At 42.2% G+C, this 17879-nt stretch overlaps 1 protein-coding gene and 1 long non-coding RNA gene across 5 annotated transcripts in view; one reads left to right on the top strand and one right to left on the bottom strand.

Moving 5' to 3' along the window:
* The first annotated feature begins 6716 nt into the window (after positions 1-6716).
* LOC135368528 (uncharacterized) lies at positions 6717-8986 on the top strand. The gene is made up of 2 exons (XR_010414810.1): positions 6717-6844; positions 8427-8986. It is a non-coding gene; the product is annotated as an uncharacterized LOC135368528 (long non-coding RNA).
* LOC135368525 (glucose transporter type 1-like) overlaps positions 8303-17879 on the bottom strand; it is a 43367-nt gene continuing 33790 nt past the window's right edge. For 2 of the 4 annotated variants that reach the window (XR_010414809.1, XR_010414808.1), the window contains exons 14-16: positions 17323-17542; positions 9066-9217; positions 8303-8936 (exon numbers count right to left, since the gene is read on the bottom strand). Coding sequence is in view for 2 of the 4 variants with exons in the window: in XM_064601884.1 (XP_064457954.1) it covers positions 9117-9217; positions 17323-17542 (321 nt within the window). In the remaining 2 variants the exon portion in view is untranslated. Of the gene's footprint in view, positions 8937-9064; positions 9218-13201; positions 13274-17322; positions 17543-17879 lie in introns of those variants that run through there. The other 2 variants (XM_064601885.1, XM_064601884.1) reach the window with 2 other exon arrangements.

Here is a 17879-nt window from a genome sequence, read left to right as displayed (position 1 = left end):
TCGAGCAGACATACAGCATGTGTGCCTACGGTAATGTCCATTACAGCGCAGACAACGAAATTGGAAATACGCGAAACGGACGCGTGCTTGATTCGAGCGCTCGATTATCAGCTGAGCAGTGTTGTACGTAGCGCCGTTACTAGTAACGGCGCTACCGTATCCGTTACTTTTTGCGGTAGCGCAATCTTTGAGCGCTACCGCTACGTTCCGAGCTGGGGTTCGCGACAACTCGACTTCGACCTATCATCAAACCTCCACTCTGGAGGACAAAGGAGGGCACAGATAGGGTTGCCACCAGGCCGGTATTACACCGGCACGGCCGGTTATTTGGGCGCTCTGCCGGTTGCCGGTAGGAAGGTGATACCGGCAGCCTTTTGCCGGTATTTGTGGCTCGATACCTTTCATAAGGGCTTTTACGGGATTTTCCCTTCAACATTCCACTACAGCTCGAATAAATCTGGAACACAGACCCAGTTCCGCAGTCACCACTCGTTATTCGTTCTTATTATTATCCATTGTTATTATTATTATCATTGTTATTTCTAGCATCAATGACACAGCCAACCACAGGAACATATGTTTCCTCGTATTATCTTGAGCTCTCTCTCTCTCTCTGTATGTGTGTGTGTCTCGTCCACCTTTCACCCACTTTCCCTTTTCCACGAGCCTTTCCTCCTTTCTCTCTATTCCACCTCCTCTCCCCCAGCCGGTATTTTTCACTGCGAAAGGTGGCAACCCTAGGCACAGAGGCCGTTATCTTACAAAGAGGATGTGTTCTCCACGTGTTCCCTATTTGGGATGAACCTTCTTGAAGATTTGGTGCATTGTCGGAGTTGTCTGCAAACTGACGTCACTCCATTCTGGAGCCGTCCTCGCTAGCTGTGAGTCATGGCATTCCACATGACATTGCGCCACGTACGCTTAGGTGCTTGACAGTTGCCATTTCTTGTCCGCTGCAATGGAGGGACCATGGCCTGCTACAGTACAAAACAGTAGCGTGGTGTCCAGATGTCTACTATGCGCCTCGGTGGGAAAGCTTTATCTGTGCGTCAAGGAAGTCAACGTCCAATTTGAAAAAGCACACCATGGTATGTTTACTAACTTCTCGTTCCGGGCAATCCGAGTTCTGTTTGTGACAAATCTGCTGAGCCTTTTATCGGTAGACTTGCTTTGTGCTTTATTTGCTTTAGAGGAAGAGAAAAAGATATGCAGGATACCGAGTAGGCTTTAGTAAATCTGTAAAAAAACGGTTTTCAAAATTGTAGCCTTCAGGCAACCTACGTGTAACCTCCATTGGACGTCGATTTATTATTTTGAGATATTGTTTTATTTTTATTACTTTAAGACGTTTGAAGTACGTCATCAATGATACTGTTTGTTTCTTTCCTACAAAGTAGCGCATGAAGTATCGCGTTACTTTTTACGGGTAACGGTAGCGGTATTCCGCTACTTTTAGGTACGTGTAACGAAATCGGGATTTCGTTACTTTTTGCTCAGGTAGCGCGTATCGGTATTGCGCTACCTTTTTCGGGTAGCAGGTACAACACTGCAGCTGAGTGCAGAAATGCTCCTCGACTCGAAATGCTCTTGGAATGGAAGTGTTCCATCGCGGTTTCCTCGAGACTCTGGAGATTGTGTTCCCGAGTCGAGTGTAACCGGTGTCATGGCGGACGACAGGTTTTTCGCTATGTTCATTGTCCGTGTTCTGAGAATACACAATAGTACTGAGCTAGGATGACCTTATTGACCACAGGTAGTATTCATCAGGATGAAAACATAGTTAAGATACAGTTGAAAAATCCCGACGTGCTTGACCTCATCACTGCAGTGGTCTTGGCCAATCCACTCTTTGGGTTGTCCGTAGAAGGTTTCGACACTCAATATCTCAATAATCAGTATCTCCTGCTACATATATGCTCCACAATTCTGTTGCACTGAAATACGCAACGAAGCTGAGAAGGAAGCAACCTATTCTCACCGTGCATAAAGTTATCAATCAATCTATACACTTCTGGGAAGCTATACGAACGCTAAGTTTTGCTGTGCACGACAGAAAATGACAGTCTAATGTAACGTTGTATCGGGACACACGTCCCAAATACCAGCTGCACACAGGTGTGCCCCGTCGCAAAGTAACCACATGTTGCTGCTTTCCGCTATGGCTTTTTAGCGCTTGGGATGCGTGTTTAGACAACGCCACCTATAGGTAAACAAACACTTATACCGTGGTGGTGGTTGTATACTGCTGCTGCTGCTGAAAGAGCTCGCCGTTCTCTACTTATATGGTGGTGATGGTGAATGGGCTCGCCGTTGTCGCTCTCACAGAGGTGGGCAACGTCACGACTGACGCCCTGGGGGAATGTGCGTCCTGGACCGACTTCTAAGGGAACTGTACCGCCCCCTATATGGTGGTGGTGGTGGGGGTGAAAGGGCTCGCGTTGTCGGTTTCGCCCCCTATATGAAGCGACTTAGTCACTAAGAGTCCGCCAATCAAAACTGTGCTTACAGCGGCAGTAGCTATGAAGACGAGGCACCATCACTAACATCGGCAGCCACAGCAAGGTTCTATTTGAAATCTTCAGCGGCGATTGGTTGAGGTAAACGACATCCCGAATTTATATGTCCCTGCTCTCGGCGATTGGTTGAGGTAAATGACATCCCGAATTTATATGTCGAGCTCACTTATATGTCCAGCACGCGTGGCTCAGTGGTTAGCGCGCTGGCCATGTCACGTCGAGACTGGGAGGCACCATGGACGGGTTCGAATCCGGGTGCCGGCTTTGCTGTCTAGGGCTTTTTTTATGTCTTTTCCTCAGTCGCTGTCAGATATATGTCGGCACAGTTCCCAGAGAAGTCGGCCCGGGACGCACATTCCCCCAGGGCGTCAGTCGCGACGTTGCCCACCTCTGTAAGACCGACAATGGCGAGCTCTTCCAGCACCACCACCACCACATGTCCACACTCTCTCTGCACAGCTCCCTTAAAAGTAAGGCCAAGGGCGCACATTCTCCCAGACTTAGTCGTAACGTCGCCCACCCACGTTGTCTTGCGAGCTCTTTCGTCCACATAGCGAAGAGGTGAGAAGAGGCATTTTAAGCTTAAGCAGGCACACTGTATCTAAGTTAGTTTAGGACATTCATGAATACAAGCAATCAGATGACAGCAACAATTAGAAGATCTTACTACCTGAGGACAGGTACGTACCGCCATTCGTGCAGTCGTTACAATACAGCTTCGGCTTCCGTTACCTATCCTTGATTTTAAGCCCACCATAACCACATTGTTTGCTTGCCATTGGCCGTCAAATGGCAAGATTATAACGTCGTTTCGTCTTAAATTGAAAGCAACAGCATAGATGAAACAGATTCTGGTGAGACATCCAGAAGACCCTCGTTATAACGAAGCCGACAGTATTACCAAAAGGTTCGATATAAACGGCAATCCTATAAAAACGGAAGCGCCATAAAAACAGCGACAGTAGCATAGGAAGCACAGCGTGAGGCTTAAAAAAGTATCCAAGCAAACAGGCAGCCTTTGAGAACCTTGCCATTCTTACTCTTAGATGTCGCATAAAGCGATAATTCGAAAAATGCGATAACTTGAAAAAAGCGATATCGTTATAACGATGGTTTACTGTATATATTGAACACTCGTTAATATGACCCCCGATAATCTGACATACGCGCTTTACGACCATACTCTTGGGGAACAATGCAATGAAACCTCTGCAAATCCCCCCGTTAATATGACAATTCCGCGCTATGACCAAAATTTTCGGGAACGACCTTGGTCATAATAACGAGGGTTCACTCTACCAATGCTGTATATAGAATACGCGCATTTGACAGACACAATACGTAGCCTTCTGAAATTTTTTTATCCTCAAAATCCCCTGCCGAATACAAGTATGCCATTTCACAAATAGTTATCTTACCCGCCTACTGTGTTTCTACCATGCTAAATAAGAATAATTTTCGAGCTTGAACGTAAACATTCTCGTGAACACATAAAACGAAGACTACCATTTTCTTTCAAACTATTTAATGCATATCGTTTAATTATGTACACGTGTCGCATGTATAATAGCATTATCAAAACATTTAACATAACTGACTAGGCATTTTTTCAGTCTACAACAATACTAGTATACTCGAACAAGGTTGGAATAGCAAATAACAGATGTCAAAAGCAAAAACGATAATGTTGTATAATATACCTGTCATGATGTTCAAACTGTATAAAGCATGGAATCTGTTCTTATTGTACAAACACCATTCTCTCCTGATTGTATAGAAGAGATCACCTCTAAACGACCTGAAAGAGGGAGCGCTGTCAAACTAACACGGGAAAAGTATACTACTATTGAAAGTATAGTATTATAACCTCGACCTCCGCCTTTTATTTGGCTATGGACCAATGGCGAGCACCATGTTACCTGTACCTGAATCTAGAACAGGGGAAAAGAAAAACAAATAGACGATTTTACAAAGGCGCGCGCGCCACCAAGCGCGCGGCGCAAAGCGGCATGGGAACTTTGAGGGGCACTGCTCCGTCGTCTGCTTCGGTTATGGTTTACTCCCGCTGACGCTGCTGCTGCGCATACTGGGAATGTTGTTGTTCTTCTTCCACCTCCGGCTCTGGCAGTCTCCTAATCCTTTAAGGCGCTGTAAGTTCCCATGAGCCCTTGCGTGTCACAGGTGGCGCTTGCTTCTGTAGAAAGGTCTATTCCGACAAATGAATAGTACGCAAAAGCGTTCTTCCTAAACTCCTTACAGAAACATGGAATTGACCAATAAGCGATAACTATGCAAAATAGGAGCGCCTCAAGTAGTTGGCGCATTTCCAACAAGTTATGCCTGTCACTCGAGTCAACAAAGCTACGCAGATACACGCTGGGAGCGTACGAGGTTTCTACAGAAATTACGACATGTTACTCAGAGAAAAGGCGCACATTTTTGTGAACATTACGTCCTTTTCACTTCTTTGCGTTTTCAAGAGGTTCTTCACTACTAGGTTCGCATGCAATGACCTTGACCATTCCAATGGTATGCTCGGCTATTATGACTTGGTGAATTGACTTGAATTGGATTGGAAATGCACCAACTACTTTGAACAGCACAGATGCAGGACAATATTAAACGCGTTTCTTTACTAAAGGCTAGCCGCGATTCTTGAAACTCACGAAGTGTCAATCGAATGCTGGCTCTCCAAGATTGCTTTGGCAGGAGATTTTGAGTGATTTGATGAATGCGAATGAAAAAGCTGGGAAATTTATACGCGTTCGCCAGACGTGAAGAACATTTTCGTTAGTAAAAGCGAACACCAAGTAAACATAGTTAACATCGATATTTACCAGCATAGAATTTCTTCGTAGAAGAATTCATAAACTGCGACATAGGTGGCGACATAAGTATGCGATAAATATAGTGAGCTTATTTCATCTGTGCTTTTGTCGTGAACAGTGTGCCTCAGATACACTGGAGCATGTTCTTCTTATCTTACATCGTCAAGTAATTCTGCGTCCAGGAAAGTAAAATCATGCCGGGAAGATTACACACATTAAAACAACATTATAAAATGAGAAATATAGCATTCAACAATCAATAAGCTTGGTTAAAGTAAACTCGTTGAAGTCATTCAGTGTTGCAGCTATGTTCCTCACACAAACATGTGCATCACTAGCGTTACAAACAACAACTCAGCACTTCACGTGAACAATAAAATATGGGCAGAGGAAAATCGGCAAGAAAATCTGCAGACAAAATTTACGAGTGCCCAAAGTAAACATTCGCGTGTATATGCGAAGCACGAAGAACTGTCACAATAATAACTTATGTGCCATGCAAACACAATATTAGCACCCGCAAAAAAGAAAAAGAAAGAAAAAACCTGTGCGAATTTTTCTCAACATAATCAAAATGTGGGTACACATACCCCAAGTGTAACAAAAAAATTCGCAAAACATACCTCAAGGAAATCACAAAGACTGATCACAAGAAACGATATTTGACTAGAGCATTGATGTGGATGGTATTAATAATCAGCCGTTCATGGAAGTCGTTTGCTCGTTACTATTTCTGTACATACAGGTCATGTGAATTGTCTCTGTTTGCGTGCCAACGTTTTAATTATGAGCTTGCACATTTTTCTCACAATGAATCGCCGAGAAAGAATTCGGTGGAATTTCAGTTCAGCTACCGTCGCGCGGGCTTCGCGTTTACAAAGGGATGCACCGATCATATGAATGATCACATTCATATGATCGGTGTAATCTACGATAAATACATGAAACGAAAGCAGAAACGTTCGGAACATTATTGCACCTTGCAACTCACCCATCTGGTAATTTATATTCGCCCAATCTGTATTGTTTTATTTCGTTATTTTTTCCCGCAAATTTTCTATTTTGCACTACACCTTTTTGCTTTACTTTTTTTCTGCGCCGAGTGCGCAGAGTCCCACCAATTCCGGTTATCGTCTGCACAAGTGATGGCCGCCTCAACGACATGCAGACGACGGCACGACTCAATTTCGACTTGCAGCCGTAATATATATATACGTGTTTCTCGAAAAATGAATCTAATAAACTGAACATATTTGGAGTTTTCTGTCGTGCAAGTATTTTGAGACGGACTTCATCCCCATCGATATTCCAAACAATATCACCATCGTCTGCTTCAGCATGTCGTCATCTCAACGACGTTTTTTTTTTTTTTTTTTTTTTTTTTACTGTCAGACGGCTGTGTTGCCCAGTGACTGTGAATGTCCTGCCAAATGTGATGGTTTCGCATGCCATTACTGCAACGAATGGTGCCGTAAGGAGCAATCCTAGATGCTATACAAGGTGAGACCGTGCGGACGCTTTCGCGTTCTTCTTCCCACGGGATGCTAATTTCTGGTGTTGCGCAAATGATGAAAACATAGAAAACGTTTTTGCACATTGTGGTACTTTAACTGCGCGAGTGAGCCTTTTTCGACCCCTAAAACGACTTTAATGTACCAGCGTTCAGGGCCAGCTAACGTCTAGTTTGAACGTGTACTAAAGCAGTTGTTTAACGAATCCTAATCACGAGGGGCAGGTGCAAAAAATGGGGGTGTCATTATTACAGTTACGTCATAACAGCTTTATCAGTACCGACATGTCACTACCGCTGAAATAGCAAGCCTCCCCCACCCACCCCGTAGGGGTGCACAGGTAAAAACGTTAGGGGGATGTTGGGGGGGGGGGGGGGTGCAGGAGGCGTCTGGATAAATCACTGTACTAAAGCAATGGCTCCCAATCATAAACAGCGGAATCTTCTTTTCATGGGCAATATGTATAACTTCGCTGTTTGAGGGATTAAATTCTCAACGAGTTTTTCGCTCAATGCACACTGGATGCACTAATGCTTGAGTGAAAAAGTCGTTGAGTTCTCTCAAACAGTTTCGTGCAAGCGGGTCCTGCGCTTCAAGAAATAACAATGAAGCTTGCTCATTAAATATTTGGCACTCAATACTGTTCAGACGTAAAGTATATAATACTGAAAAAGAAAAAAAGGAGGCTCTTATGCCTTCGTCATCTGTTGTTTTCTGTCATTCGCTGTTGTTTCTTCCTAGAACTGTTTTGATGCGTTTCACTTTCATCGACAATTACAGGAAAGGTGAAAATACGAAATATCTCCTCTCTCATCACAACAAAGAGATTTTCATTGTCATAATGGCCATGCGTTCAATTACGCAGCATTTCTTAGACCAGAAATGAGCACCCATAAATGAAGTAAGGTAGAATAAACAAATATTTAGTGAACACCGTCTTGCGGATGTCGTGTGGGTACTTGCACGCTCTTAAATGAAACGTTGTCACTCAACATTCGTGTTACCATGGGAAGACTAAACCATTTCTGACTCAACAGTGATGTAAAGATGATCCCATAAAAAAACAAAAAAACAGAAGTTGCAAAAATGAGAAAATAGAGCATTGGGAGACATTTCTAACACCAACATAAAAAAAGAGTCATAACACAAAAACAGCTCAGCCCCTGCAATTATATTTATGTATATGTATGTATATATATCTATGTATATTCGGTTTATATATATATAATATGTATACATATTTAACAATAGCATTTGTACATACTTTATACAAGTTTTGAGCATAAGGTTTCTCTTTCTCTTTCGAGTCTTACATATACACTATGCAACTACCATTGCTGGAAAATTCCATCACTGCTACTACTGACGTGTTCTGAGGAATGCATACAGATAACATATGCATCATTCGGAACATCCTTTTTGAATTTACAACCGACAGCTGTTCGAAGGTAGCACGGAGCTGCAAACGACTCATTGTCCATGTGACACATTTTTGTTCGTGAAATGAAGGTGTCTGTGTACGAACTGAACTCAAGGCACAATATATAAATGTGTTCCTCCGTACATCCTAGCCATGATCTTGTGCCATCTTGTGCCATCTGCCATGAATCTTGTCTTGGTGGACAAGCTGGAGAACTGGGCTGGACCAAACCCAGAGAAAGGAGGAGAGAGAAAAAAAAAAAAGCGAGGAAAAGGCGCTGTTCCGGGCACAGCAGGAAAACCGTCTGAACAAGCGGGGCTTGCTGCGCAGTCACACGTTTTGTCACACTATGGAACTGAGTCTGTAATACTGAGCCCTCGGGAATGCATAGCTTGTTCCTGTGCCGTTGGGGTCCCTTTTATCCAGTGGACCACGGTGATTCAACAGGGGGTAAAGATGATATGAACGGCCACGTTTCCTGGTCATCTGCTTCAAGGCTACCGTTCCTCTGTTGTTGCTGCTGCTACTGCAGTGTAATGAACTGCTTGTGGACCTAGCTGCTGAAATGGAGTGATTCTAGGTTCTTCTGAGCCCTGGAATTTGCTCTGCCACGGAAGGGCATGCTATGGCCAGCAACATGTTGTCGTGTTTTTTTTTTCCCCTGAAAGAAATGCGAGACTGTAAAGGACAGAGTAAAGTTTTCTGCATTTATTCAAACTACATTTTTGGGCCTTTACAGGTCAAATGTCAGAGGGAAAAAAAGTTATATTATTATAGCATATGAGCATACCCTATGAACTTGGAGAAATGCATGAGTGCCTGACGAGATAAATTTGTTAAATTACAGCTGGTCTTCTAGACTGTTCACTTCTAGTTTTTTTCGATTGTGGTACTTTCCATAGTGACAGTGATGATGATGATGATGATGTTGATGAAGGTAGCCTGCAACAGAGAACGATGACAACCATTATGCAACTCAATCCATCAATTGAGCGCCACCCTGCAATATATAGGGGGGGTCCCTGTACAACACATAGAAAAACTGATTGTCAGACATATTATATCTGCACATAAGAATATCATGCCATGCCATACTTCAACTATGGACAGGTGAAGGAACCAGAAGGTGACGAGCTGTAGAAGACCCAGTCCTCACTGAGAAATGTTCTGCAACACGTTTCCAGTATTTTTGCTACAGAATGCCACAGGCCAGAAACTGGAGAAAGAGGCTTCACCTAATCTGCTCCTCCCGGATCCTCAATGATAAGAATGCGTCTTTGATGTAGCACTTCAATGTCTTCGATCTTTTATGTGGCCGATGCTTAAGAAATTTCACGTAACGTTTTTGTATTACAGTTTGGATATATATCTATATAGATTGATAGATATAGACAGATAGATATAGATAGATATAGATATATAGATAGATAGATAGCTAGATAGGGAAAAAAGACACCAGAGACTGAAGTAGGGAGTGGGGAAAGTTATTTATTAAACTAGCATTAAAACTAAGGGTCTGGGGAAGTCTACGTTTCGGCGGAGGCTCCGCCTTCCTCAGGACTAGTAGCTAACTAAAAACTAACTTTTAATCCCGAGGAAGGCGGAGCCTATGCCGAGACGTAGACTCCATTGTGTAGCGTATATATATATATATATATATATATATCTCCGCTGCGGCCTGAGGACACCACTGCCACTGATTGTGCCATCCACTGACGTTCGTGACACCGTGCTACCGTCCTTCATCAGACATCAACATCATGTCATGAGCAACAATATGATTTCATGTCAGCATTGGACACACTTAGGGGAGCACTAAATGTGGCAGATGCCAATCATCAGCATTATGCCCCTTGACCAGTTTGGAGAACCTGTTTGCACAGTACAGATTTGCCAGTTCCCAAATCAATAATTAGTTATTTTAATCCCTTGTAAGCGCTGAATAAACCTTTTGTTCAGCTCCCACGCCATTTTGCGCCCTTTTAAGGGATCTTTAAGATGCTCCTGATATAGTAAAACTCCTGATGTAGTAAACCTATGGCTTAGTCCTGACCAGTTTACTATAGAATGGTTCTACTGTATTTACAATAAATTAAAACTAATTTTAATAAATTAATTCATTTAACATGTTAAGCAATGGATATATCTAATAAGATTATATTAATTCATTAAATTAATAGTATCACCAAAGTTAATTCTAGGGCCAGAACCCTGCGGACCTCTCAGGGGACGGAGAGAGACCCAGTAAATTCTTCTCTACTGTCTTTCAGACTATCTTTTTTTTTCACCTGGGCAGACATATTAAACAGATCGAGAAAAGGTGTGCGGCTAGCTATGTACAGTGCATACCCTCACAGGCAGTAAAGCCCGCACATTTGATATGCAGACCCTTACTTATGTATACAGGGTGCATCGCGTAAGACTAACCAGAATTTTCTTAAATTTGTGGTTTGTTTTTCTTTCGGAAAAGTCGTTGAATATATCTGTTCCTGATGGGGCCTACTCCTTCTTCTTAAACATTCCTGTTGAGGACAGCGCCGCTGTCGAAACGTCGAATACCCCCTCTTAGTTTTTAATAAAGTCCCCCTTTTATATTTTTTCCTGTAGGTGCACTGTCTGATTCTTACTGAATATTTTCATTTTTCGTGGTCAACGGCATCCCTTCAATTCCACCTATATATACAGGGTGTCCCAGCTAACTGTGAACATATTTTTTAAAAATATATATAACATTTTTTCCAAGATGAAATCAATTGCAATATAGCATATGCTGAAGGGCACTCCCTAGGAGGGCATTAGCAAAGTCCAAAGGCAATGTCTTAATTAACTTTCATTAATTAACTTTTTAATTATAAAAGCTACAAAGTTGTCCCAATGAGAACATCTGTTCCTTTCGGGCACCTGATATCGTAGCCGTTTTCAGAACAAAAATCCGTTCGATAGATCGCCAGCAAAAAATTCGTGAAGGAACGCCATTTTTTTCTTTTGTTCATTGCGCATCTTCGCAGACGCGTATTTCCTTCATCCCCAACGTGAGAGGGGAAAGGAGTACTGTGCAGCCTCATGCGTCGAAGATGAGCTTTAACTTGCGGAAATAAAACAAAAACAAATGTATCGGGTGACTCTATCGGAACTGGCCTTATCTTTGGTTGCATTTTCTGTTTCCTTTACATCTTTTTCCAGGACGCGAGAGGCGATAGTGTGCTCTTTCTCCCTCTCACATTGGGGGTGAAGGAAATACGAGTCTGCGAAGATGCGCAATGAACAAAAAGAAAAAAATGGCGTTCCTTCACGAATTTTTCGCGAAAGATCTATATAACGTATTTTTGTTCTGTAAACGGCTACGGTATCCGGTGACCGAAGGGACCAGATGTTCTCATTGGGACAACTTCGTAGCTTTTATAATTAAAAAGTTAATTATTGAAAGTTAATTAAGACATTGCCTTAGGAGTCTGTTAATGCCCCCTAGGGAGTGCCCTTCAGCATATGCTATATTGCAATTGATTTCATCTCGGAAACGCCATTTTTTTCTTTATTTGGTTTATTGCGCATCTTCAAAGCGGCTTTCCTTTACCCCCAGTGTGAGAGAGTGAAAGAGCACAGTGCCGCCTCATGCGTCGAAGATTAGCTTTAACTTGCGGAAACAAAACAAAAACACAAATCTATCGGGTGACTCTATCGCGACTGCCCTTATCTTGGGCTGCATTTTCTGTTTTCTTTTAATCTTTTTCCAGGACGCAAGAGGCGATAGTGTGCTCTTTCATCCTCTCGTATTGGGGGCGAAGGAAAGACGCGTCTCTAGAGATGCGCAATGAATAAAATAAAGAAAAAAATGGCGTTCCTTCACGAATTTTTTGCGGACGATCTATCGAACGGATTTTTGTTCTGAAAACTGCTTTGGTATCTGGTGACCGAAGAGATCAGATGTTCTCATTGGAGCAACTTCGTAGCTTTTAATTATTGAAAGTTAATTAAGACATTGCCTTAGGAGTCTGTCAATGCCCCCCTAGGGAGTGCCCTTCAGCATATGCTATATTGCAATTGATTTCATATCGGAAAAAGTGACTGATATATTTTTAAAAAATCTGTTCACACTTAGCGTGGACACCTTGTATATATATATATATATATGTGTGTATAGTTGTGGAAGGAAAAAGACGCGGACAACAGATTTTAGGGAAGTTAGAAACACTAGTTCATTTAATGGGCAGAAATTAAAAGTTGAATGAGGAAATGGGGTCGACGTTTCGACAGTGGCACTGTCTTCGTCAGGACAAAAGATGCGCAGGGGGTTACAGATTGCTTAAATAGGTTTGGTGTGTGACGTCATCATCGGTACAAGGCACGCCACAGGCGGTTCTCGGTGAGTCAGGTACGGGACTACCCATACCTGACTCACCGACAACCGCCTGTGGCGTGCCTTGTCGAAGTGCCACTGTCGAAACATCGACCCCATTTCTCATTCAACTTTTAATTTCTGCCCATTAAATGAACTAGTGTTCCGTAAAATCTGTTGTCCGCGTCTTTTTCCTTCCACAACTGTAAAACTTCGTGGCCGTTTGACTTTTGTACTTCCCTCGACCTATATATATATATATATATATATATACTGTCTCAAATGACCCTCAGCCAAGGGACCTGTAAAGGACCCTAGTCATGGTTCTACCCCTTGGTCACAATAATGGTTTAATGACTTGAAAACTCTGTACAGCAGTGGAGAACTCTGCAATTGGTCAGGACTAAGTCACGAGAGAAGAGTTGCCAGTGGCGAATTCGAATCAGCAAGGAAGGGTTGGTTGCAGACAAAGTGAGCTCAAACAGCCCTTACTACATGCAAAGGTCCCTTTGACATGCCATTTGTCAATGCTGGTAATTCACTGTAGTAAGCAGTAAGTCAGCAATATGAAAAAATATGCAGTTACACACGTTTCAGCATGGCATGCAATACAACTTTGCTTTCTCCACTTCGTCATTCAGCCCACAATGAAAACGTTCCATCTGTGAAAAAAAAGGGACAAGTTCGAGCAGTAAGAAGCAAAGAAAATATGGAACATAAGTTTGCCACAAAGTCTGTGTGCCTTGCATTGATATTGTGCTGGCCCGATGTGCATTACCATGCAACAACTAAAACATAAGTATTACACACATGTAGAATAGAGGACAAACATGGTGAAGTAGCATGCACATATGTTTCACTTGCAGTATTTTCCTTTGTGCTATAGTAGTAAGTGCCAGACAACATAAGATAAATGCAGGATTCACATGCTATGGTGTTTTGTCCTGATGTACAAAGTTGTGTATGCATTCAAGTGCAGGACATGATAAATTACAGTAATATTATGCCACTAAGCCCAAATCAGAAGGCAGAAGATATAAGTTTATTAAATAATCAACCATTGGTCAAGTTGAGCAAAAATGAGCATTATTGTTACCGTAGAGTACAAAACAATGAAAAATGCTATGCAACTACAACAATGAGTTGAAGATTAATTTGTTTTATATTAAAAAAGGAGCACACTCACAAATGTGAAAGTATCAACTGTGTATTATGTAGTGTTCTCCCAAAAGATTTCTACAACAAAAGCAATAGCCATGAACCTCTGAAATTCCTCTCTCTATATCCGTTACATATGTTTATTTATTTAGGTTCACCCAAGGGCTCTTGAGAGAGTGTCATGAGAGGCTCACGTATAAAGCACACATGACAACACAGTCACATGTTGACTCACAGTTGACATGACAACACAGTCAGAAGCAGAGGTGCTAAAAAAAATCATACTTTGCTTAACACTGTACACATATCACATCCTTTGGACGTTATTCAGAATCTCTACTATCACTAGATAACGCTGAGTGAGTACGCATAGGTTAAAGTGACAGTCGCATCCAGAGACCCATGTATGAAACAGGTACCATTATGTTTGGCATAGGTCGACAACCTACTTGTCTAATTTTTCCGTCTAAAAAGAGCTTAGATATTAAATAGGGATGGGCCAACCGAATTCGCAAATCCTCGAATCCTAGGCAGGGATTCGAGATTCGAGAATCCGAATCTCAGTGCCTAAAACGGCGAATCGAATCTTTCGAAATCCACTAACCACGTTCGTTTGTTTCTTTTAATATTGGCGCCACCGGAGTCCGTCGAAAGCCTGATTGGCCTGATCCGAATCCCAGTGCCCAAAACGTCGAATCGAATATTTTGAAATCCACTGTAGCTGTAGGACTCGAACCCACATCTTCTGGATTGCCGCTTTCATCGCTAAGAATGCAACCTGTGCAGCCAGTGTTCCACTCAATAGCAGGACCCGCGAAATAACTGAAGCGCTATGTGCTGTTAATCATCAATTCCAACACTATCCTTTCGATCCTTCTTTCTAAAATTAGTATTGTTCAGGATTTAAAAGCAATATTTATAGAGCATCAAATAATATTACAAACATACTATTACAGTGAAATTAACAACGAAAGGAATAAAGAATATTACAGCTGCCCTATTCATTATCTGTCTGCAGTCTTCCTGGCAATTACACAGTATTAGTATTTTAGAGATCCCATATGTGGTGAAATACTACACACAGTGGATAATGTCACAGGAACTATCATTAGGTTTTCCTTTCTGCCCTTCTTTCAAAATTCAGTATTATTCAGGATTCAAAAGTGAGTGTATTACAGCTTCAAATTAGCATATTACAGCTGGCACTCTTATTGACAATCAGAGAGGATTGATTACGTTATGGCGATCGTGTATTATAGTGAAATGTATTGCACACAATGGACACTTTCACAGGATCTGTTCCAAGGCCTTTCTTTTCACCTTTTTTTTAACAGTTAATACCACTGTACATTTGAAATTCAGTGTATTGGCTCAACATCAGTGACTATTCCCCAAGCTTAATGGCGACTGTTGAGGACTGTTTATAGTGCACTACTGCACACAGTTAATATTTTCACAGGTTTGTTCACCTCTACTGGACTCACTGAACCCTACCACATATAGTTAATACTCTACCATATGCAATGCAGCTGTACTGAATCTTGACAATATGCGCAGTTTACCTTTTTGCCAAATGTGCCTTTTGCAGTTGTCATTTGTTTCGATACTCCAATATAATTTCTAAAGTGATGGTAATGCCAGCAACATAAAATGGTCATGTATATACTCCATTCTGCAAGCAAATTTCATCTATGGCACATGCTCACGGGGAGAATGCACGCTTTACTTTCCAATGGCACACTCTTTCAGCTTGATGGTGCACTTTAAGGGCTGTCATAGATGTTACGCTAAGTTTAACCAAAAGTCACATAGCTGACGCGTTACTTTCAATAGCAAAGTGCTCCCTTGCAGTGGCTTACATTCATATTCATAAATCCTACATGTTTTCCCTAGCTTTCCACTAACGTATTGCGTCCATGTTCAGTGAAGTTGCTTGCTATCAATGGACCATTTGCGTGAGATGCGGCGCCCTCTCGAACGTGGTCAGCTGGCTGAAAACAAATGCACGTGAGGAGGTGCCGTGGTTTCGTTTTCGTGCCTTTCGTTCCCGCGTACTGTGTGTGTTGAGTATCCACCTTAGGTTTCGGGCCCTGTTTCTGCTGCTTTTCTCTGTACGAAGTTTGAGTGTCCGTCTCATGTATGCAACATGACCCTGGAGCCTGCCATGCCATTCCATGGCAGACCAATAAGCTGTGCACCACTGTTTCGAAGAAGACTAAGAAGATTCTTGAGCTTGTTGAGTGTAGTGCAGCTATTCTGCGTTTAAGCTGCTCGTTATCGTTCCCGAGTCATTTCCCTATATTTCTGGTTCCGAAACCCGGGAAGCGTAGCCTCACTCTTTGACGGAAGGATTCCACAAACGGAAAAATGGTATATAGTAGCGTAGTGTAATGGTTCCGGCTGTTTTCAGTCAGAACGAGAGCCGCGCATGCGCTGTGCATTCTCATGCATATGGTCCATTAGCGGATGAAGACCTTCCCTTGTACTCAAGTGGATCCATACTATACTTCGCTATAAGGTCTACACTGGTCCATACCCATGCATTATGTACTCATGTTTCCATTCCTATGTATAGGATATACTTAGGGCCTGACTTTTTCGGGTTATATTTTGCTTCAGTAATTCGGGTGTAATCGGGTTTATCTGAACCTGATTCAACACAATTCTAGTTGGATCGGATTGAATCAGGTGTAAATCTTCAGTTTGCTCGGCATAATACACACGACACAACTGTAGACACAGAGTATCAATATTTAGTCCATGCGTCTAAGAGGCAGCAGGGTCTCTGTTTTGACAGTTTGTATGAGCATATTTGTGCATTTACAACACAGTTTCCAAAGTTCTGTGTTAGCTGTGATGACTTCGGATCCCCCTGGTTCAGCAGTCTTGGGGGAAAGAAATATCGCGTTAAACCCTGTTTTTGCTTATTTGAATCAGGGGTAAATATCGGGCGTAATCAGGCATAACCCAAAAAAAGTCAGGGCCTGGATATATTTATGCACATGCACTTGCATTCCAAGAACAAAACATACAAGACACTAAAATGTAGCGGGACAGAATTACAGGTGCATAGCAAGTCAGCAGTGATGCAAAGAAGCTAATCACATAAACGAGGTTGTGTCCTCGGGAATACTGGGCCCGCTTCCCTTGGGTCATAAACTTACACATCAGTTTTTATTTGAATTTAAAATTTGAATCATTTAAAATCATTTAAAATCATGAATAACAGGAACTGTAGCATGATCATGCAGATCCATCTATGTATATAATGTAGTGGTTGTAACAACAGATTATGAATTTGATCCCTCACCAGAGGGCTCTGTTTTTGCAACGAAATGGCTCTTCTTTGCCTTAACTTTACATCTCACTAGGTATGAAGCTGCCCCTACATTGATGATAAGCGGACACTTCTGTCTTGTTTGAAATTAGTACTACTCGTTGCGAACTGAAATGTGCGAGGCCAAGATCACAGTGGACACACCCTGTACAAGATCGACAAGTACATGCACCTTGTCTCGTCATCAGCTGATCTGCCTTACTAGTTACAACTCACAAGTTTCTGCTTTTTCTTCAAATACTGCATCTTGGCCAGGAGGCAAAGCATTTGCCTGTACCGCAAGCCCATTGATATTTACAGGGTCATTCCTCCTGAAGAGGGCAGAAATCTCTTCAAATGTTTTGTTCTTTGTCTCCGGCACCTTCTTGTATGTGAAAGTCCAGAAGAGGCCCAACAGGGCAGTGAATGGAAGAAATGAATAGTTTCCAAGCTCCTCCTGGAAAGAAACAATCTCTGGAAGCTATACAAAAGCTGTAGAGATGTTCACCGTGTTCAAAAACATCCAAAGCACGCGTTAATAGTGGTATACAGTAGCATAATGTATAAACTGCAGCACTGCAACAAGCTAACAATCCGAATACGAGGCACAGCATACTTCAACAAAGGCATTTTTAAACATGCTGCCCTAGCTTAAGAATCATTTTATGCTGTGGCGCCGCTGAAATTCTAAGGTGCATGCGAGTGAATAAACCTTCACCTGAAGCTAGTGAGCGTACACATGCATAGACCCTTGTGGTTTCAGGTTTTATGTTTTTCGAAAATCGGGGGTAAAA

The sequence above is a fragment of the Ornithodoros turicata genome, chromosome 9 (assembly GCF_037126465.1).
Source record: "Ornithodoros turicata isolate Travis chromosome 9, ASM3712646v1, whole genome shotgun sequence".
NCBI lineage: Eukaryota > Metazoa > Arthropoda > Arachnida > Ixodida > Argasidae > Ornithodoros > Ornithodoros turicata.
This window is presented reverse-complemented; position numbering and strand designations above follow the sequence as displayed.